Source organism: Oncorhynchus mykiss, chromosome 5 (genome assembly GCF_013265735.2).
Source record: "Oncorhynchus mykiss isolate Arlee chromosome 5, USDA_OmykA_1.1, whole genome shotgun sequence".
In the NCBI taxonomy this organism is placed as follows: domain Eukaryota; kingdom Metazoa; phylum Chordata; class Actinopteri; order Salmoniformes; family Salmonidae; genus Oncorhynchus; species Oncorhynchus mykiss.
Window position 1 is genome coordinate 40,794,005 of NC_048569.1, and position 22,132 is coordinate 40,816,136.

General features: G+C 43.2%; 1 protein-coding gene and 1 long non-coding RNA gene across 6 annotated transcripts in view; one reads left to right on the forward strand and one right to left on the reverse strand.

Annotated features, from left to right (window-relative positions):
- The window catches only part of LOC110523821 (exportin-7), a 33,090-nt gene extending 12,442 nt beyond the window's left edge, over positions 1–20,648 (reverse strand). For 2 of the 5 annotated variants that reach the window (XM_021602873.2, XM_021602871.2), the window contains exons 1-21: positions 20,499–20,648; positions 13,418–13,564; positions 13,181–13,274; positions 13,013–13,094; positions 12,842–12,926; positions 12,667–12,732; positions 11,493–11,597; positions 11,211–11,376; positions 11,049–11,122; positions 10,846–10,965; positions 10,327–10,473; positions 9,984–10,156; positions 9,717–9,910; positions 9,491–9,596; positions 7,671–7,806; positions 3,980–4,053; positions 3,823–3,903; positions 3,668–3,731; positions 3,453–3,561; positions 3,167–3,362; positions 2,841–2,948 (exon numbers count right to left, since the gene is read on the reverse strand). In XM_021602873.2, the coding sequence (XP_021458548.1) occupies positions 2,841–2,948; positions 3,167–3,362; positions 3,453–3,561; positions 3,668–3,731; positions 3,823–3,903; positions 3,980–4,053; positions 7,671–7,806; positions 9,491–9,596; positions 9,717–9,910; positions 9,984–10,156; positions 10,327–10,473; positions 10,846–10,965; positions 11,049–11,122; positions 11,211–11,376; positions 11,493–11,597; positions 12,667–12,732; positions 12,842–12,926; positions 13,013–13,094; positions 13,181–13,274; positions 13,418–13,564; positions 20,499–20,591 (2,420 nt within the window). In that variant the 5' untranslated portion in view covers positions 20,592–20,648. Of the gene's footprint in view, positions 1–2,840; positions 2,949–3,166; positions 3,363–3,452; positions 3,562–3,667; positions 3,732–3,822; positions 3,904–3,979; positions 4,054–7,670; positions 7,807–9,490; positions 9,597–9,716; positions 9,911–9,983; positions 10,157–10,326; positions 10,474–10,845; positions 10,966–11,048; positions 11,123–11,210; positions 11,377–11,492; positions 11,598–12,666; positions 12,736–12,841; positions 12,927–13,012; positions 13,095–13,180; positions 13,275–13,417; positions 13,565–20,498 lie in introns of all 5 variants that reach the window. The other 3 variants (XM_021602872.2, XM_021602870.2, XM_021602874.2) reach the window with 2 other exon arrangements.
- Positions 12,905–19,129, forward strand: LOC118964604. The gene is made up of 3 exons (XR_005051737.1): positions 12,905–13,039; positions 18,578–18,689; positions 18,787–19,129. It is a non-coding gene; the product is annotated as an uncharacterized LOC118964604 (long non-coding RNA).
- Positions 20,649–22,132: the final 1,484 nt, after the last annotated feature.

The window sequence follows — 22,132 nt, forward strand, 5'->3', positions numbered from 1 at the left end:
TTGGCAAGTCGGTTAAGACATCTACTTTGTGCATGACAATTTTTCCAACAATTGTTTACAGACCAATTATTTAACTGTATCACAATTCCAATGGTAAGAAGCAAACATACACTCAATTAGTATTTGGTAGCATTGCCTTTAAAATGTTTACCTTGGGTCAAACATTTCAGGTAGCTTCCACAAGCTTCCCACAATAAGATGGGTGAATTTTGGACCATTCCTCCTGACAGAGCTGGTGTAACTGAGTCAGGTTTGTCAGCCTCCTTACTCGCACAGACCTTTTCAGTTCTGCCTACAAATTTTCTATGGGATTGAGGTCAGGGCTTTGTGATGGCTACTCCAATACCTTGACTGTGTTGTCCTTAGACCATTTTGCCACAACTTTGGAAGTATGCTTGGGGTCATTGTCCATTTGGAAGACCCATTTGCGACCAAGCAAATGCTGATGTCTTGAGATGATGCTTCAATATATCCACCTAATTTTCCTGCCTCACGATGCAATCTATTTAGTGAAGTGCACCAGTCCCTCCTGCAGCAAAGCACCTCCACAACATGATGCTGCCACCCCCGTGCTTCACGGTTGGGATGGTGTTCTTCGGCTTGCAAGCCTCCCCTTTTTTCCTCCCCCAAACATAACGATGGTCATTATGGCCAAACAGTTCTATTTTTGTTTCATCAGACCAGAGGACATTTCTCCAAAAAGTACGATCTTTGTCCCCATGTGCAGTTGCAAACCGTAGTCCGGCTTTTTTATGCCGGTTTTGGAGCAGTGGCTTCTTCCTTGCTGAGCGGCCTTTCAGGTTATGTCGATATAAGATTAGTTTTACTCTGGATTTGGATACTTTTGTGCTCGTTTCCTCCAGCATCTTCACAAGGTCCTTTGCTGTTGTTCTGGGATTGATTTGCACTTTGCGCACATCTCTAGGAGACAGAACACGTCTCCTTCCGGAGCGGTATGACGGCTGCGTGGTCCCATACTTTTATACTATATATTGTTTGTACAGATGAGCGTAGTACCTTCAGGCGTTTGGAAATTGCTCCCAAGGAAAAAACAGACTTGGAGGTCTACACATTTTTGCTGAGGTCTTGGCTGATTCCTTTTGATTTTCCCATGACGTCAAGCAATGAGGCACTGAGTTTGAAGGTAGGCCTTAAAATACATCCACAGGTACACCTCCAATTGACTCAAATGATGTCAGTTAGCCTATCAGAAGCTTTAAAGCCATGACATAATTTTATGGAATTTTCCAAGCTGTTTAAAGGCACAGTCATCTTGTAAACTTCTGACCCACTGGAATTAGTGAATAGTGAATTATCACTTATATTATAAGTGAATTATAAGTGAAATAAAACTGTCTGTAAACAATTGTTGGAAAAATTACTTGTGTCATGCACAAAGTAGATGTCCTAACCGACTTGCCAAAACTATTGTTTGTTAACAAGAAATTTGTGGAGTGGTTGAAAAATGGGTTTTAATGACGCCAACCTAAGTGTATGTAAACTTCCGACTTCAACTGTATGTTCACTGTGACAGACAAGCAAACAGCGTCAAATAGTAGTGTTGGGTTCCCCTCTCTCCCTGAGGGAGAGAGGGGAATGTATAACGTTTACATTCTGTCCGTATGCATTATTGTTAGCCAGAAGGGACCATATGGTAGGAAGAGACACATTCTGGGAAGAGTCAACATGACAGCCGTGAGTAGGAATGAGTGAGCACTTTGGGGCAGAGGTCAGGTCAGCTGAAGTGAGGAAGAACAGATATCATTAAGGTTCTATCTAGCAACAGAGATGCATTGGCTGTTCAGATGTGTAGGAGGAGACTCAGCATAGGAAAAAGGGTAAAAAAAATAAAGGTTTCTTTTTTTTTGTAACTTTAATTTAACTAGGCCAGTCAGTTATTAAGAACAAATTCTTATTTTCAATGACGGCCTCGGAACAGTGGGTTAACTGCCTTGTTCAGGGGCAGAACGACAGATTTTTACCTATCAGCTCGAGGATTCGATATTGCAACCTTTCGGTGACTTGTCCAACGCTCTAACCACTAGGCTACATGCCTCCCCATATGAGTGCTTGTGTGAATATGTTTGTCTTTTGCAGCTGTATTGACCCAATGGGTGAACAAACTTGGTTTAAGCTTTACTAATCACCCGTGAGTTTTAGTAGGTTCATTTAGAACCTAACAGTACTAATAGCATAAAATCAGCACCATGGACAGCTTTCGGTCAATTCCCAGTAAATCTGACCCATCGCTTTTGTTAGTGTAACATGGAACATTTTTGCGAATGTCTATTTCCTTGAGCGCTTTTGCAGACAATGTATTAGGCGTTTTGTTAGCAGCCGCTGTTTATATTTTGGTGCAACCAGCGTTGCACTACACTGAAACCGGCGTTGAAGATGGAATCCGCAGTAGGTAAAACAGCCCCACTTCCCCCCTTATGGCCGTTATTGTTTTGCTGACGAAGCAGAGTTGGGGAGAGTCGCGCATCGTGATGAAAAAGAAAGTGCAGTACACCGCTGTTCTATTGCACATGCAATGACGTCAGAGGGGAATAAACAGTGTTCGTTGTCTACAGAAACCTTATTGTCATTACACAAACGGACATCGCAGTTTCACCATTAAGAATTCCAGCTTTTAACCCCAACACAGGGTTAGAGGTCGAGGGAGAAGTGTCAGGGTTCTGGTAGCATTGCATATTTTGTATTTCCACATTAGTGCGACATCGAAAATTGTACATATTTGTTCCAGTTGCCAAAAACAATTTCCCTTCGGGAATCGGGGATGCACTTGGTCAGCAAAAAAATAAAAAATCAGGGCTAGAAGTGTGTGCATGTTTGTGTACCTGTTGTGGACGAGCTCAGCCATGAGCTTTAGGACAGGAGTGGTGCATGCTGGTACGTGGTACCAGAGTTCTATTGCTCTCTGCAGAATGGGCATGTAGGCTGGGTAGCTGGTGGAGGGGTTAAGGACAAAACTGTCAACCAATCACATCTCCGCTGCTACAGTGATTCCCTATTCTGCGACAGACTGTCTTATTTCTTCTAGACAACGCATTCCTAACATTCTGTAACCTTGCAACCTCCTACACCCTGGTCAGTAAAGGTCAGGGGTTACAGGTCAGAGGACAGGATTGAGGGTGTATAGAGGTCTGGGGGCAGTGAAGGATACATCCAGTCGAAGAGCATCATGAAGCTGGTCTTGGCGTTGAAGGCAAAGGCGATACCTCTCAGGTCTCTGACCAGCCCCACCAACGTCCTCTTGGCCTCCTGCTCGTTGAACGTGTTGGTGCTGAACATCTGAGCAACCGCTTCAAACGCTGCCGTCAGGGGCAGCATGAACTGTTCAAACTGGTCCTCATCCTCACCTACACACACACACGAAAAGGTGAAAGAATGAAATGTTATCCAAATAAGAAATATTACTGATAATTGTGTAGATAGGCGTGTGTGTCTACCTAGGTCCACCATCAGCAGACGTCCCAGCGCGGTGTAGAATGTGGTGCGGCATCTCATGTCGCTGAGGTTTGATTGGTTGTTCACACCCAGGAAGGAGAAGTGCTCGCTCTGACATAGGAGAAAAGCAAAAGGCATTACCGAAAAATAACTGGATCAAAAGGCATAAATTGAGTTTCAGGCGGTTAGGGGTCGGGGTCAGGGTCAGGGTTCTTACTGTGTGGTTGTTCAGCATGAACTGAACAGCGCTGAGTTTCACCAACTTCCTCACACTGCTGTATGTACACACACACCGTCAAGGAGACAACACAGGAGCTGGAATATAACAGAAAACGAAACCCCACCCCTTTTCACACACACGGTAAAGGATATCCTATGGAAAGGTCGTTGAGTAACTGAAGCGTCTTGGAGGTGATCGGTTCACACTGGCCCCAGTACTTCAGATTGGTGATGCTGCAATCACAAATGGTAATCAATCAATCATTACTTCATAGTACCAGTACTAGTACCAATACCACAGTAAACTCACATTTTTCCGATGAAGACGCTCAGTACCATGGTCTCATCATTTAGCCCCAGAACCTCTGACAGCCGCCGGTACAGCTGGGACACACACAGACACACGTCATTAACCATTGGAACACCCCCTAGAGAGAGAGCAGCTACACAGCTAAAGTAGGAGAGAACTAGGATATAATCATCTGCTAGCAGCGTGACACCAGCCATACATCTCCACAGGGTTGAAGACAACACACACCCATCAACTCTGCTCTCATCTCCCCAGCATGGCCGTACATTCCACCACAGCTCGGAGGTATATTAGTGTGTGTGAGCAAAATGCCCTTTGTGAACAAACATGCGCACTTCACCCCCCCCCCCCCCCCTTTACTGGCTCTGAATTTGCTGATAGTAAACTACTTTATTTAAGAAAAGTGTACTATTAATGAGAACGTGCATACGGAAAGTATTCAGACCCCTTCTCCACAATTTGTTACATTAAATCCATTTTAGAATAAGGCCGTCAATCTACACACAATACCCCATAATGACAAAGCAAAAAAACAGGTTGACATTTTTGCTAATGTATATCAAATAAAACAATAATATTAAATTTTCATAAGTATTCAGACCCTTAGTTGAAGCACCTTCGGCAGTGATTACAGCCTCGAGTCTTCTTGGGTACTTTTTAAAAATGTATTTGACCTTTATTTAACTAGGCAAGTCAGTTAAGAACAAATTCTTATTTTCAATGACGGCCTTGTTCAGGGGCAGAACGACAGATTTTTACCTTGTCAGCTCGGGGATTCGATCCAGCAACCTTTCGGTTACTTGTCCAACGCTCTAACCACTAGGCTACCTGATGCTACAAGCTCAGCACACCTGTATTTGGGGAGTTTCTCCAATTCTTCTCTGCAGATCCTCGTAAGTGCTGTCAAGTTGGATGGGGAGGGTAGCTGCACAGCTATTTTCAGGTCTCTCCAGAGATGTTCGATCAGGTTCAAGTCTGGGCTCTGGCTGGGCCACTCGAGATTCAGAGACTTGTCCGGAAGCAGGTTTTCATCAAGGATGTCTCTGTACTTTGCGCCGTTCATTTTTCCCTTGATCCTGACTAGTCTTCCAGTCCCTGAACAACATCCCCGCAGCATAATGCTGCCACGTTTCACCGTAGGGATGGTGGCAGGTTTCCTCCAGATGTGACGCTTGGCATTCAGGCCAAAGAGTTCAATCTTGGTTTCATTCATTCTCATAGTCAGAGTTCTTTAGATTCCTTTTAGAAAACTCCAAGCGGGCTGTCATGTGCCTTTTACTGAGGAGTGGATTCCGTCTGGCCACTCTACCATAAAGGCCTGATTAGTGGAGTGCTGCAGAGATGGTTGTCCTTCTAGAAGGTTCTCCCATCTCCACAGAGGAACTCTGAAGCTCTGTCAGAGTGACGGGTTCTTTGTCACCTCCCTGACCAAGGCCCTTCTCCCTCGATTGCTCAGTTTGGCAGGACAGACTGCTTTAGGAAGAGGTGGTTCCAAACTTCTTCCATTTAACTATGATGGAGGCCAGTGTTCTTGAAGACCTTCAATGCTGCAGACATTTTTTGGTACCATTCCCCACATCTGTGCCTTGACACAATCCTGTCTCGGAGCTCTATGGACTATTAATTTGACCTCATGGCTTGGTTTTTGCTCTGACATGCACTGTCAACTGTGGGACCTTATATAGACAGGTGTGCCTTTCCAAATCATGTCCAATCAATTGGATTTTACACAGGTGGACTCCAATCAAGTTGTAGTAACATCTCAAGAATGATGGAAACAGGATGCACCTGAGCTCAATTTCCAGTCTCATAGTAAAAGTTCTTAAGATTTACGTAAATAAGGTATTTCTGTTTTGTCATTATGGGGTAGTGTGTAGATTGATGAGGAAAATGTTTTTATTTAATCAATTTTAGAAACGTAACAAAATGTAGAAAAGGGAAAGGGGTCTGAATACTTTCCGAATGCACTGTATGTGGTTTTCCAACCTAGCTATCTTAAGATGAAATCTCTAAATAAGTCGCTAAATGTTTAAAATGTCAAATGAAAATGTGAGGTAGTGTGTGTGTGGTAGAGTGTTAAATTGAGCAGAGCTGAGGGTGATTTGCCTAAGTAGCGGGAGGGAGGGGGGATTAGAGTGAAGGGTATTATAGAGGGGTATGTATGTATGCATCATCTGCTGGTCTTTATTGTTCTTTAATCTGACAGGTCAGACTCACACATACACAACTTGAAATATCAGACATTCCAGAGCCCTCATCATACAAATTATTCTCGAACTCCCCTGCCTCCACCCCACCTCCATTGGGCTCTCTCTGGCTAGCCATGTTAGCAGTAACACTGACCATGTCACTAGGAAGGGGTAGGAGAGGATTACTATAACACCAAACAGACATGTAGCGCGGGGGGGGGGCTGCTCTCTCTACTGTCGCCACTTATCTGGGCTGTTCACATTTTGCAGCCTCTGCCCAGCACAAAGAAAACGCAGTCAAGTCAGCCCAAGTTGTATTGTAGAAAGGCTGTGTCTGCTCTAACATACCCACAGACAATGGAGTCTGGGACAAAAGAGCTGCTAGTTAAAATATAACACATAACTCTCACTAGTAACAGTCTAAGAGAGGGAGGGAGAGAGAGAGAGAGAAAGAGGGAGGGAAAGGGAGAGAGATTAACAGAGTTAGTCAGACATTTAATAGGATAGGATAAACTGTATTGTCTAGGCTTGGGCACTATCCAGATTTTCATATCGTCCTTCTCTCATCCCGGGATTTATGGTATTACTGGCATAGCACACAAGGGGGTGCTAAAAACGCAAGAAAAGTCCATTGGGCATCCATTACCAGAATGCTAACAAATTTAGCACAAACAAATAGCGAAATCACAGATGCTGTTAGCTAAATGCTAACAAGCGAAAACGAACATAAAATAATTGCAAAGACAGGAAAATCCAGCCTATAAAGTTATACAATAGTGGCCAGTAGCTACCAAATATCATTTTTGGTGAGTGTGGCCATTTACAAGAGAAATTGTGTAAATGAACAAAGGGGATGCAGCATGTGTACACGGAGCAGATGGGAGAACAGAGGGGATTTTTTTTAAATATTCATTTATTTAAAAAAATTAAGTAAAATCGCTAGTAAGAAGCAAAGGAAAACAAAATGGTAGCTGTACAGACAACTCATCCAGAGCTCTAACTCTGGCAGAAATCCATTACAAAATATCTGATGGCAAACACTTAGTAGTTTCATACACGTTTAACTTCACCTTATGTGCGCTGTACAGATACAGACTCGCCAATAGATACAGAACGCCATCAGCTCGCTTTCTCCCATTGTGCTATTTACTGTACTAACACGTGACTGGCTCAACTGTTTCCCGGGGAACTACGGTAAGCTTCATAATATGACAGGCGAAATGAAGAACGCAATCGGCTTAATCTCCAAACGTATTGCACAAGTTGACTGAAGGTATTCACTTAAAAAGTAGCTACAACTATTCAAGTGTATTGAAAAACTGCAAAGAAAAACCATCCTGTGGCTTTTTCCAAACACCCTGGTATACGGTATACCGCTCAAGCCTAGCATTGTCCTTGGTGGGGGAAATTGTCCTAGACACAACATTGCTGTGGATCATCTCAACATTAGATCACGTTTCAGGTCTGAAGTATAACAGTGTGTGTGTGGTAACAGTACTTACCTTGGAGGACTTTTGCACCTGGTCTCCGATGTAGATTTTCCTGAACTGTTCGAAGAAGCTGAGCATGGCCAACTCCAACCGCTCGTTACCCGCCTGGGCCAGCCGCGAGTCTGTTAGGTTCATCAGCTGGAGCACCCTGAGATGACACACACACACACTGATCAATTCATCTGCTGCAGCATCCATAGCAGGGCTGTCCCAGACAACAACAAATCTTCGACCGAGAGCGGTCCTGTTCTTTCCACTGATCGAAATTTTTCTTTCCATTTATTGACAGACACACCCCCTATGTGTTTGAATAAAAACTACATATGCAATGAGCTTGTCCGACGCTTTAAGCACACCGTTTGATCATTACGACACAGATGACTCAAAAGAGCCCGATGGTCACACTTTAAAAAAAATGACAGTGAGTGCCTGTGTGACTGGCGCACGTTGTCTCGCTCTCCTCCCTACTGCAGCGAAAAGGTACCACAGCAACTGTTTATTGCGCTGTCCGTGCTGATGCTGCACCATCATTACAGCCATTTAGTTGTTTTACTTGTTTCTAACTGAAAAGTTTTGGTCACCGAAATCCCTAAATTGTTTAGGAAAAACATTCCCTATTCCCTCAACCCTTGCTCTCGTACGTGAAACATGTAAGCATCGTATCCAACCAATATGGCCTGACCTATAATCACATAAACACTGGTAATAAACTCAGAACACTGCTGTTAGATTACAATATAATTTTTTCTGACCATTTAGAAGTGTAAACAAAGTGTCCGTTCTAACCAAAAAATATATTTATAAAGCCTTTATTACAGCAGACTAAACACTGCTGCATGCATTCGTGAATTGCGGTTTATTTATTGCTTAGGCTAATTATTCAACGCTCCCCCCGGAATTTAATTTTAAAACTAAAATGCTTGATTGCATTTCAAAAGACTGAATGTCTCGTACGGTGTGTGATGGCATGAACAAATGAATGATTGATACAGTAGTCTATATATTGAAATATAGGCCTAAGTTAATTACATTATTAAGTCTAAACAGGACACGCTCTTCAGCTTCCAGTTTGATGGTGGTTATACAAGGCTACGATACAAAACCTATTAATGATAATCACATTACTTATTATAACGATGATCATAATAGCAATATGAAGGGGATCAAGAAAAAGGAGGGTATAGGAGCGACAGCTGCGTGCGTATTATGTGACAAACAGGTGCTGTTAGATTACAATATAATTGTTATGCCTGTTTGGAATGGTGTAAACAAAACTAAATAAAGTATCAGTAATACCAGTCTATTCTAATGAAAAATAAAGTGTGAAGCCTTTATTAAAGCAATGAAAAGCGTAAATAAAAACAGCTGAATCTGTGAAATTGCTTTACCCAACATTTTGTCGTTGCATGAGGCTTGGTGCACACGGAATCAGTAAGCTATTAAGCACATTTAACAGTTAGGCTATTGATTATAGACCCAATTTTCTTAGACAATTAGGCAAGGGCTGTTTCCTCGTCTGCTGCCTCCGCCGCAATGTCCTCAATCCCCATATATTATGCACATAGCAACATAGGGAAAAGAGCCAATTCTACAGCGCACTATAGACAATGTTTCAGAACCGTTGACAATGACCGTATCCAACGTGGGAGAAAGAGCATGTTATAAAATAATATTTGATTTATTAGTGTTGCGACATCATATTTTTTACAGCCTATCGACCAATCAATGGGCCAGTCAACTAAATGGGGTCAGCCCTAATCCGGACAAATATTTCCAATAGGACATGTAGGTGGGGGTATTGGTTAGGGTGAGGTTGTTGTGTGCGGACATACCGACAGACTAGTTCTCCGTCCATAGCATCTTGTTCATCTGTGGAGGCGAAGGACACTCTTCCTCCAATGACCGCCCCGATTATATACACCAACCATGTTAACCTTCCTGTAGAGATATAATTATAAACACCAACAACAGCAACCTGCCTGGTAACAAAAACATGTTTGTTTAAAGCGCTATTTTGTCACATATTTCTTTGATTGATTGATAGGGAGAGAGACTCACCCTCCTGGACAGTGATGTCGATGGTACTAGAGTTGGTAGACTGCAGTAGTTCCTGGTAGGTCTGTGCTGATTGGTCAAAGAGCTGGACCAATAGGGCACAGGTCTTCTCGTATTCACAGCGACCGATGGTGGAGAGCTGGTCTAACTGCTGCTGGACTAAACCTGCGTCATCTAGAGGGTCCTCAAGCCCATCCCTACACAGACACACACACGCGTGAAAATGGTTTCAAAGTTCCACAATTTGACCTGTGAGTTTGAGACAGTTACCTGAGGATGATGCAGACAGACTCGAGGCGGGAGGTGATGTAGGCCTTGGTGACTTCAGGTGTGTATGTCTCTAGCAGGTGAGGCTCGGTGGCTTTAACGTAAGGGACCGACGCTGCCAGGCGCTGCCACAGGCTCAACAGGTAGTGGACAGAGTTAGGGGCAAACTCCCAGTGCTGAAACACACACAATATAAAAAGGTTAACATACAACAACGACAATCTTTTTCTGATATATCAATAAGGAGGAAAAAGGTTTCAGCAGAACATTAACGCTTGCATCTAACATCATCCCACCCCATGCACAAGTGACATGACTAAGGCATAGGAGCTCACACACACAGTACCTGTAAACTGGTGACAGTGAAGTTGGCTATAAGCCTGATGACTTCTGGGTAGTTTTCTACTTTGACCAGCTCTCCTAGCTGGTAGTTACTCTTCAGCCGCGCCAACAGACGACAAAACTCATGGTAGTTGTTAGGGTCTGACAGGCTCTGGAACACAAGCACAGCGGCGCTGGTTGAGGCACACGATGTGGTATCAGAGAGAGATGGGTCAGCAAGAAAAAGAACCCAAAAAGCAAGGATGGATCTGAAGGGAGAACATAATTTCACACAGCACAGGGGCATGTAGCCTAGTGGTTAGAGCGTTGGACAAGTAACTGAAAGGTTGCAAGACCGAATCCCCGAGCTGACATGGTAAAAATCTGTCGTTCTGCCCCTGAACAAGCCAGTTAAACCCACTGTTCCTAGGCCGTCGTTGAAAATAAGAATTTGTTCTTTACTGACTTGTCTAGTTAAATAAAGGTAAAAAAAACAAAAACAAATGTTTTACATGTAACACGCAACAGTGTGTGTGTGTAATACCTGCGGGTTCTCTAGTATCCTCTTGACTCCATCCACCAGGTGAGAGAGGAACTTGGCTCGCTCTGCGTTGTTGAACAGAGACCTCCGCACCGACGCTATCTGGACTAGACACGACAACACCTACACACACACACACACCATTAAACACTACATCCATTATGCTCTGAAGTGAATATACCAGACACACATTCAGCTTTACTCACCAACGGGGAGAGGGATGGAGGGATGGAATGATACAAATCAAAAAAGAGCTGGAGAGTGGAGGAATCCAAAAACGCTGCGAGAGAAAGAGAGACCGGTTAGGTTACTACACAGTAATGGGTGGCACAGCACAGCTATTTTACAGAATTGGCAAAAGGTGTCACCTGATCTCCAGGAGGTGGGGATCTGAACAGTGCAGAGGTCATCAGAGGACTCGTCTGTGGACGTTCCGATGAAGTCATAGTTCAGACAGTTGTGGCTGAGCTTCAGCAGCTGCATCAGCAGACCATGCTGACTCTCATCATTCAGGTTCAGGTTTTTACCCGACGCCTACACACACACAGGTCACAAGAACGACTGGAAATGTCAATACCTTACTACAATCTCTAACACACAGGCTGCTGCTACTACGACTATTGCTACTGCCACCACCACTAAACACACACCTGTTTGAGGAGATTGCAGGACAGGGTGAATATGTCGAAGAGGGACGAGTCTCTGAACGACGACGCAATCTTCCTGTGTTTGGTCAGTGGGTGGCTGGTGTCTGCCTGTACATGCAAACACAGATTTAACTCACACACACTTTCAAAAACAAATACAACACCACCACTTTAAATGAGAGGAAAGAAGGGAAAATAAGAGAAGCTCATTTTCCCCCAACATCGGACACCCCCCAACATCGGACACCCCCCAACATCGGACACCCCCCAACATCGGACACCCCCCAACATCGGACACCCCCTAACATCGGACACTCCCTAACATCGGACACTCCCTAACATCGGACACTCCCTAACATCGGACACTCCCTAACATCGGACACTCCCTAACATCGGACACTCTCTAGCGGTTGGAGGATTAAAATCAACTCGAGCTCAACATTTAAACGGCCTGGAAAATAACAGTGCGTTTTGCGACTAAAGACAACCTTCTAGCTAGCTGACCACCGATTTCCATTGCAGTTTATGCAAGTTAGGTTTTGAGCGTTTTCAACAACAAAAAAAAGTCACATTTTGTGGGACACGCTGTATATTGTAAAATTCGACTGCGCGACAGACCAGACATTTAATATCAAACTTTTACCTAAATTATTCATGCTCATGTATATGTGAATATTAAACCATTATCTACTTTCTCAAAACATAAGATGAATGTGTAAAACACTGAAGAAGACGTTGGTGAAGAACCATTAAGAGTCTACAGGAGGGCGCGCTGGGCTGCGCAATGGAAAGTTGACAGGCAAGCCATTGTTGTTTTTTACTGGAAGGCTAGCCAACTAGTCAACTATCTAGTAAACACTTTGGATACGAGGTTGTTGTCTCTTTTTTTAAACTAAATTAAAAACAGACAGATCTTGTAATTTAACAAAATAGTACGGTGGCCAATAACTGGGGACTGCATGCCGATAATACAGGATGTATTATTTTTTTTAGCTAATTGCTAACCTGTTAGCTAACATTTTTACTAGACCAATGATCACAAAACATTAAATGGCTTGATCACAAGACACCTTCAACAGTGTTAATAGATTTCTTAAACTCTGTTGAATATGCCAATAACACGAGGTGCTACGCTAGAGAGGTGTGGAGGAGAGGAAAGAGGGAGAGGTAAGTGTACCTGGTTGATCTCATTGGTCAGTTGGGATAGGATGGTAACGCCTATGATGCAGTGTTCTACACTGTCCTGCTGACAGACAGACAGATACAGGCAGATTCGATCAGCTCACTTCCTGTTTCAAGAAAACACATTCTATTGGCTTAAAACACATTCTATTGGCGACACACGTTTGTACCTGTAGGAAGCGCGTGACGTCCGCGATGACGTTTCTGAAGACATAGTCGTCTTTCTGACAGTCGAACCAGCCAAGCTTGGTGATCCTGGAGGAGACAAACACGGAGAGAATTACTCACATGGAGGAGAGACGGATGAGGAGGAGGAGAGAGGACAGCGAAGAGACGTTTACCTGGAGTACAGCTGGATCAGAGCCTGGGTAACAAACTCGGCCAACTTCGGCCGCGTCGCCAGATAGTTTAGCACATAGTTCCCTGCACACACACACAGATATGAGCCTTATGGACTGACTTCTGGAGCATTAATATAGACTGGTGGGATGTGTGTGACTGAGTCTTACGGATGTCAATGCGATGCTCCAAAGGAAGAGGGTTGCTTGTACGCGATACAAGTTTAGACAGACAGGTAGCTGCAAGGAGTTGAGAGTAGGAAGACTGGAGAGAGAAAGAGGGGAATATGGGGATACAGGCATAGACAGGAGACACCGCAACATCAGCGGAGCTTTTTTTGATCAAGTAATAATGTAATATCAACAGTTTATTGATATAGCGTCAGTGTGTGTGTGTATACTACTCACGCTGCCTCTCTCCAGTAGTAGCTGACACTTGCTGAGACAGTCGGGGCTGTTAGTGAACTCCACCAGGGCTTTCTCTGCCTGCAGCCTCACCCCCGTCTCTGTTGTCTCGTACAGCTGCTTACATAGGATCTCTAACTGGGCTAGGCTCTACACACGAGAGAGAGAGAGAGAGAGAGAGAGAGAGAGAGAGAGAGAGAGAGAGAGAGAGAGAGAGAGAGAGAGAGAGAGAGAGAGAGAGAGAGAGAGAGAGAGAGAGAGAGAGAGAGAGAGAGAGAGAGAGAGAGAGAGAGAGAGAGAGAGAGAGAGAGAGAGAGAGAGAGAGAGAGAGAGAGAGAGAGAGAGAGAGAGAGAGAGAGAGAGAGAGAGAGAGAGAGAGAGAGAGAGAGAGAGAGAGAGAGAGAGAGAGAGAGAGAGAGAGAGAGAGAGAGAGAGAGAGAGAGAGAGAGAGAGAGAGAGAGAGAGAGAGAGAGAGAGAGAGAGAGAGAGAGAGAGAGAGAGAGAGAGAGAGAGAGAGAGAGAGAGAGAGAGAGAGAGAGAGAGAGAGAGAGAGAGAGAGAGAGAGAGAGAGAGAGAGAGAGGAGAGAGAGAGAGAGAGAGAGAGAGAGAGAGAGAGAGAGAGAGAGAGAGAGAGAGAGAGAGAGAGAGAGAGAGAGAGAGAGAGAGAGAGAGAGAGAGAGAGAGAGAGAGAGAGAGAGAGAGAGAGAGAGAGAGAGAGAGAGAGAGAGAGAGAGAGAGAGAGAGAGAGAGAGAGAGAGAGAGAGAGAGAGAGAGAGAGAGAGAGAGAGAGAGAGAGAGAGAGAGAGAGAGAGAGAGAGAAGAGAGAGAGAGAGAGAGAGAGAGAGAGAGAGAGAGAGAGAGAGAGAGAGAGAGAGAGAGAGAGAGAGAGAGAGAGAGAGAGAGAGAGAGAGAGAGAGAGAGAGAGAGAGAGAGAGAGAGAGAGAGAGAGAGAGAGAGAGAGAGAGAGAGAGAGAGAGAGAGAGAGAGAGAGAGAGAGAGAGAGAGAGAGAGAGAGAGAGAGAGAGAGAGAGAGAGAGAGAGAGAGAGAGAGAGAGAGAGAGAGAGAGAGAGAGAGAGAGAGAGAGAGAGAGAGAGAGAGAGAGAGAGAGAGAGAGAGAGAGAGAGAGAGAGAGAGAGAGAGAGAGAGAGAGAGAGAGAGAGAGAGAGAGAGAGAGAGAGAGAGAGAGAGAGAGAGAGAGAGAGAGAGAGAGAGAGAGAGAGAGAGAGAGAGAGAGAGAGAGAGAGAGAGAGAGAGAGAGAGAGAGAGAGAGAGAGAGAGAGAGAGAGAGAGAGAGAGAGAGAGAGAGAGAGAAGAGAGAGAGAGAGAGAGAGAGAGAGAGAGAGAGAGAGAGAGAGAGAGAGAGAGAGAGAGAGAGAGAGAGAGAGAGAGAGAGAGAGAGAGAGAGAGAGAGAGAGAGAGAGAGAGAGAGAGAGAGAGAGAGAGACATGAAGCGAGTAGAGCACTAAAAGCGTTCCGTGTCAACCGCCAGGAGACGGGTGTATAGGTGTATTGAGCTGTGTTCAGTACGGCACAACGATGTAGACCGTTCGGACAGAAATAAGACAAGACCACAGCCCATTTTACACAACAGACATGCCTCGCTCTCATTTCTACAACGAGGAGAAAGTTAACCAAAATAAACATTCAGCAGCACCCTATTGAACGCGCTCCTCGTTAGATAGAAACACAGGGGCGAGACAGAGAGAGACGGGTGTAGTAGTGGTTAAAGGGGCTGGATGGGACTAGTCACCAGATAGTGTGTTGTACTGGGGTAATGGTTAGTTAACTTACTAACATACCAACTAAACCCATCCACCTAACTGACACTAAATCCACCAGTAACACTGCTGCCGACTATTCACCTCAGCTACCGTCAGTAACAACATTGTTGTAAAGAACTATTTACCTAATCACGCACCTCCCAGCTAGCCTGATCGACACCATATTGTTTCAAGGACTAGTCAGCAGAATCCCAAAGATAGTGTGACGCTAGCTGCTGATATAGTACAGTATGTACTAGTATAGATAGGGTGGGAGCCACATGGCTGGTGAGAAGAGGACTGCCACGCATAGATAAGAGCTCAATACCCCCAACACTACTGCTGACACACACACACACACTAATATGGCTCCTATGATTACACAGTCCTGATGCTGTGTAGTCCATAGCTGGCTAAGGATGTGGGCTACCTAGAGCATGTCATACCAGGTTCCTGAGAACAGTGTCAAGATCTAATGGTTTGAGCAGGCCAAGATAGAATGTGCGTGTCTAGAGCGTGCAGTGTGTGTGTGTCGTGCATGATGACTTCGCAATAAGAGACTGTTACATCGCACGGTCAGGCATCCTGACCAGAAAGCACATCCCTTAGTGCGAATGCACCTGCAGTAATTATTGATAAGCTATCTATCCGGGTCTCTCACAAGCCCGCTAAGCTAAAGTTACCTAAATACTGACACTGCGGATCTCTAAATTGTGCATTTCTATGCACAGAATTAACATGGGAGGGGTGAAGACAATTTAATCAACACATAGGTGTTGCTACATAGCTACATGTCCGACTTAGCTATCAACAAAATTATTAGCCAGATACTGTTGCATCAGCAGTGTAGCTGGCTAAGTTAAGTAGTCACCGACAGCTTGAGGTTACTACAAACACAAAAAGGAGCTATGGACAGCATGAGGCAGATATACACAAAGACTGTCATTTCAACAGAAACACCGTAGAAAGCACAGTAAATGTGCTTTACAGCATTAAACACTGACTCCATTGTGGGTAAAATTATGAAAAATACTTAGTAATTTTTGACCAGAGGCTTCCAATTAGTTAACATAATGTATTTATTTTCAGTAATAGCTTATGCCTACTGTAGATTAAAATGATCTGTTCCAGGCAACAATCTCATGCTGTCGGGTGAGACATGAAGCTCAGACTATTTTAGTAAAGTGGGTGTGAAGTGGAATAACATTTTCAGCAGCTGCTGGTTTGACTTGCTTATAAGTATCTTTATTGCTAGCCAACTTTGAATTACTGCATGTTTTCTAACCTAACCGAACTAGCTAGCTAGCTGGCTAACGTTGCCACAAGCCATTTCGGTCTTCACTAAATTGCTCAGCAAAATATTGACGTACAACCTAGGAAAACATCACCCAAAAATATATGTTGTGATGATAGGCCTCGCTGTACAACAGCTTCTGAATGCCATAAAGAATACACTTGAGGTCAGATACATAACCGTTTGCAGACCAGGAGTGTCTGTATAGCTTCTCCCTACTAACCATTTGTTTAATTTAAACATTGTTCCATAATGTTACAGTATTAGCTAAACCTGTTCACATTACCAGTAGTACGCAAACATTCGGTGGCACAGAAAGAAGGAAAAAAAAGGTTGCGAGTCTGGTAAAAAAAATAAATCAGTGGTATTGTGTAGGCCAGGGCTTCCAACCCTGTTCCTGGAGAGCTACCGTCCAGTAGGTTCATTACAACCCTAATCTAGTGCACCTGACAGGGTTCCCTTAGGAAAATTTGGCGCTGGACAAAGTGACCGGCAAGATTTAAATTTACTGGACATTTGAGAAACTTACCAGACATCCATATGCATTGGGTGCGTAATGCCTTAGGGCATCCACACACAGTGCTCAAAATCACATTCAGATTATTGCAATTCATCTTAATAGAAATTAGCCTGTAAAGTTTTTATAAAGTATGCCAACATGACGTGCTTTTCAATAAAAACCTAACATTGTCCGTTGCGTCTTCATCCCTGCTATAAATAATAAACTAATATCACTTAAAACACTTAGCCTTGAAGAACAAGTTGCCTACACAGTAATAAAACAATGTCAAAATATATCTGTAAAATATCATTTCCAAACGACCTGTCCTATAGGCTATTTGTATGAACATTTTAATTAATAAATAACAAAACACATTTTCAAATACAATCTAGGCCTCTCCAATTTGATTTAGCCTAGGCATGAACATTTTAATTAGGCCTAATAAATAACAAAAACATGGCTCTCTAGTAATACCTGGGCCGGCCCGCCCCACTCCCGCTGCGATTCAGCACCACAGCAGTGGAAGGAGGCCACTCCAGACAGTCACGAAATGAAAAAATTATAAAACTGATGTTGGACAAACAAATTCAATATGTAAATAAACATAATTTGTTAAGACTGGTTCATTGAAAGAAAGCCTATTTTACAATGCTCATGTGAAACAAAGACAGAGCCATGTATTTATGAAAGCACTTGTTTCCAAAGCTCAAATGATACCTCTTTTTACACTTCTACTGGGTGATGTTAAATTTATTGTAATTTAAACCATCGTGGGGTCTTGACTCGTGTCATGTGTGATATAAATGGCTTACTGATAACTCTGTTTCCTACTAAAGGCAGTTGGCTGCCTGGTGACTGCAAAACGAACTCACCGATGTGAATAGTTGGCAACGATGTTTCGTTTACAAGTTGTGCTACTGAATAAGTGCAACTAAAATGAACCAATTGCGCATGATACACATCATCACTCTACTCAAGCCATTCCAAATCTTTATACTATACATGACACAGGGGCAGCATATGCAGAACAGCTAGGACCAGGCCTGACCAACACAATCATTTGCCTCTAATTTACTTGCGTTTGCGGCGGGCCTTGGCCTGCTCAAAGGTAGTCGCTGCTGTTGGGAAGCTTGCAGCCTTGTTACTAAGTCCTCAAGAAGGCGTGATCTTGACTCTGTCACTCTGATGTTTACTCTGTTTTGGAGAAAGAATCCCCTCTCAGCAGGTACACTGGAAACAGGGATAATCAACAAAATCTTTGCCAATTTTGGAGCACAACTGTATTTCCATCTCCCAGACAATTTGGCAGGAAATTTTATTTACCAACTTTTCATTTAATAAAAAAAATAATGAATAGGTCAAAAGCAGGCATTTCCCAGCTAACAGAAACCCTGGCATCTGATTTGAATAATTAGCTGGTTGATCAGCTGCATCAAGTTAGTTACAACTGGGGTTGGATAGGAAAAAAACTACAGGAGAATAGCTCTCCAGGAACAAGGTTGGAGAGCCTTGGTGTAGGCTATAGCAATGTTTTATCTAGCCGTCTTATTTTAATTTGTTCAATGCCTCAATTGATTTCATAAACTATATTGGATATATGCTGTAGGTTCAAATCAACCCAAGATGAACACTGAAGATGGAACTCAACCTGTTCTCAACCACTACTTTGCCCCATTCTTCCAAGAGCTCACAGAGTTTGAATGAAGACCCCTGGAGAGGTACATGTACACACACAACTTGACATGTCCCTTGTCATCGGTCTTTTAACCCACAGTGCTGTCATTCAATTGATGTATTTTTCTATGCTTGTCCTAGGGGTGAGAAGAGCTGACAAATCCAAACTGAGGATGATTGTTCCGGAGCCCCATGAGGAACACCTGACACGTCGCTGACTTCTCGCTTCTGTCCAAATGGTCCCGTTGTGGGTTTCACTGCCTCTGCCCCTTACCCCAAATAGAGTTGCCTCTGATAGATCTAGGATTGTACCCAATCCCAATTGTAACTCTGTCTCTCCCCCCACAGCACACCCCAAATATATTTTTTAAATGAGTGTGGTAATGATGCTCCTATTTGGTTAAATGTGTTAACTGTTGTTACTTCTTTTGCCAATTCCGTTAATTTGCTGTTACCAATTTGAATAAATGCATGTACAAATGTATTGTTTGTCTTACATTTAGATTAAGACACCAGATTTGCCAGCTTAATACTGTCATTTTCATTTACAGCAAAGATGTAATACATTTCATAGTACTATTTTTTTTTTACTGTAAAATATTACAGCATCTCTAAATGCACAGTAGGGTTGAGAAAAAAAAAGTTTTTTATTTAACTAGACAAATCAGCTAAGAACAAATTCTTATTTACAATGACGGACTAGGAACAGTGGGTTAACTGCCTTCTTCAGGAGCAGAACGACAGATATGTACCTTGTCAGCTCGGGGATTCGATCCAGCAACCTTTCGGGCAACTGACCCAACGCTCTAACCACCAGGCTACCTATTAAGCTGGCAACTTCCGTGCCAGTATAATGCTGTACATTTACAGGTAAACATTTTTCAATGTAGTTTATGTATTCATTGCTTGAGGTGACAGCTGTAAGTGCTACCTAATGTCAATGGTACAAGGTGCCCACATGACAGCTCGACATAGCTAGCTTGTAGCTGGAATGCTGGCTATGTAGAATTGGCTGGAAAGCTGGCTAACGTTAACGTTAGTTGATTTGCTAATGCTATGCTAGCTAACTATGCGTGTCAGTTTCGCAATGGAACATTGTTCTGGTTGCATAATGTGCACGGTGTGGTTTAAGTAGCCAAATAACAACGATGCACGAGCTGTCGAGCTAGCGACATTGCTGCTCACAGCGTGTAAAAACGCAATGATATTTCGAAAGGGGTAGCGCGGGAGAAATGTATTGTGCTGCTTGTAAGCTAGCAACAGCCAACTCCTTCGCTAACCAATAGCACAACATTGAGGTCTGACCAAGCAAGCCAATCACAATCCAAGAATTACATTTGCACATTAGATACATTTTAGTTCAGAGCGGCGAATGCGGTCTTGAGTTGCTAACCAATTAGTGCTAGCTAACAACTTAGCTAGCGTTACTGTTGCAAGTTAGCCCCCCTCCATCTTCTCCTAGCTAGCAGATAGGCCTACCCATTGAACATATCTGTTGAAGGGTTTGTTTGGCGTTACTTCCTTAAATAGGCTAGAGATAAAACACAATAACTAGGCGGTACAAGCGATACAATCGCCCAGTTCAAACCGTCTTCTTTCATAAACAAAAATGTGTTCTGTCCGCATCTCTAGGTAGTTAGCTAGCTAAACGGCGAAAGTTAACGTTACACGATGACAGGCCACAAGTCAACACTGCAGCCCGCATCCTATACATATATCCCACACAACCTGTACGGCGACTGCTTAATGGATGCATTCACTATATATCAAATAACGTATCGAAATATATATTACAGCTCATTCAAATAGTTATTGTGGATTTATATACTACAAAAACATAAAGCTGTGGTTACCTGCACATGATCCGCCATTTTGCTCCATTCATGCTCCTCTCTCACTCCCCCTAACAAAGTGCATGCGCGCAGATTTTCACATTCAGTAAGCATTTACGCTCGGGAGTCGCGCAATCGTTACGAAAGTTGCCCCGTGCAACTTTACAGAATTTTAAAATCCGTAAAATAAAATACCGCTCACATAAAGCAAACCCCGCTCTTTGTTTACCTCGCTCTTAAAGATAAACTGCTTAATTGCGTTATTTTCTGTTCTGAAATTAGTTTAATCAAACACTATAGAAAGGTTTATGAGTGTGGCACTGCATGCTAAACAGTAGTTAAATACGGTTAAATATGTAGTCTTCCAGTCCTTTGTGTCTGCTTTGGGGATTGGGGACATACATGTTGTAAACCTTTGCTTCCTTTAATAATGCTTTGTTTCACAGTCTAGATAAGCCAACAGAAGTCTTCAGGTCTCGTGGTCACACATCATGGAAGGCTGGTTTCAAACTACTTTTACACTACACCACATTTTGACCTAATTATTCTTGCAGATATCCAGCCGAGTTACAGGCCCAATGTGACTGACAGGATTTGAACTTGGGTCTCCAGGTTCCAAAAAAAGCACATAACCCCCTAAACCAAAACCTGTGCATTCGCTCAGTGAACTATTGGGGAGACAAAACAAGTCATCAGGTCTCAGCTAACGTTACTCAAGTCGATCACCTCTGTTACACTTTTACATGATCACAGATGGACCAGTAGGGCTAAAAGACCATTCTCAGTGAGGTCATGCCAGGGCCATTCTCATGAATATGGATTTCTAGGACAGTTCCATGTTTTACCACCAGATGACACCCCCCTCTAACAGTCTATGGTTGAATCGGTTGGTTGAAAAAAAAAAAAAAAAAGTGCCTGCTTTATGACTACAGGATAATATATTGTAAATGTCATCATGTCTCAATGGGAAGGTCTGCTGGTGAGATGAGAGGTATACCCTGGTGTTGTCCAGTCACAGTCTGACCTAACCTGTCTGCAGCAGGAGACTGGCTGGGGAGGGAGAAAGATCAAATCATATTTGTCACATGCACAGAATACAATAGGTTTAGACCTTACTGTGAAATGCTTACTTTACAACCCCTTAAACAATAATGCAGTTCAAGAAATAGAGTTAAGAAAATATTTACTAAATAAAGTAGAAAATAAAATAATTTATTATAGGCATCAGATTAGTGTCCTGCTCCTTGAAAGCACCAGTTCCAGCCTTTAGCTCGGTGTGGATGTTGCCTGTTTTTATTTGAGATTTTTTTTAATTTCACCTTTATTTAACCAGGTAGGCCAGTTGAGAACAAGTTCTCATTTACAACCGTGACCTGGCCAAGATCAAGCAAAGCAGTGTGACACAAACAACAACACAGAGTTACACATGGAATAAACAAACGTACAGTCAATAACACAATAGAGAAGTCTATATACAGTGTGTGCAAATGAAGTAAGATTAGGGAGGTAAGGCAAAAAATAGGCTGTAGTGGCAAAATAATTACAATTTAGCAAATAAACACTGGAGTGACAGATGTGCAGAAGATGAATGTGCAAGTAGAGATACTGGGGTGCAAAGGAGCAAAAAATATGTAAATAAAATAAATAACAATATG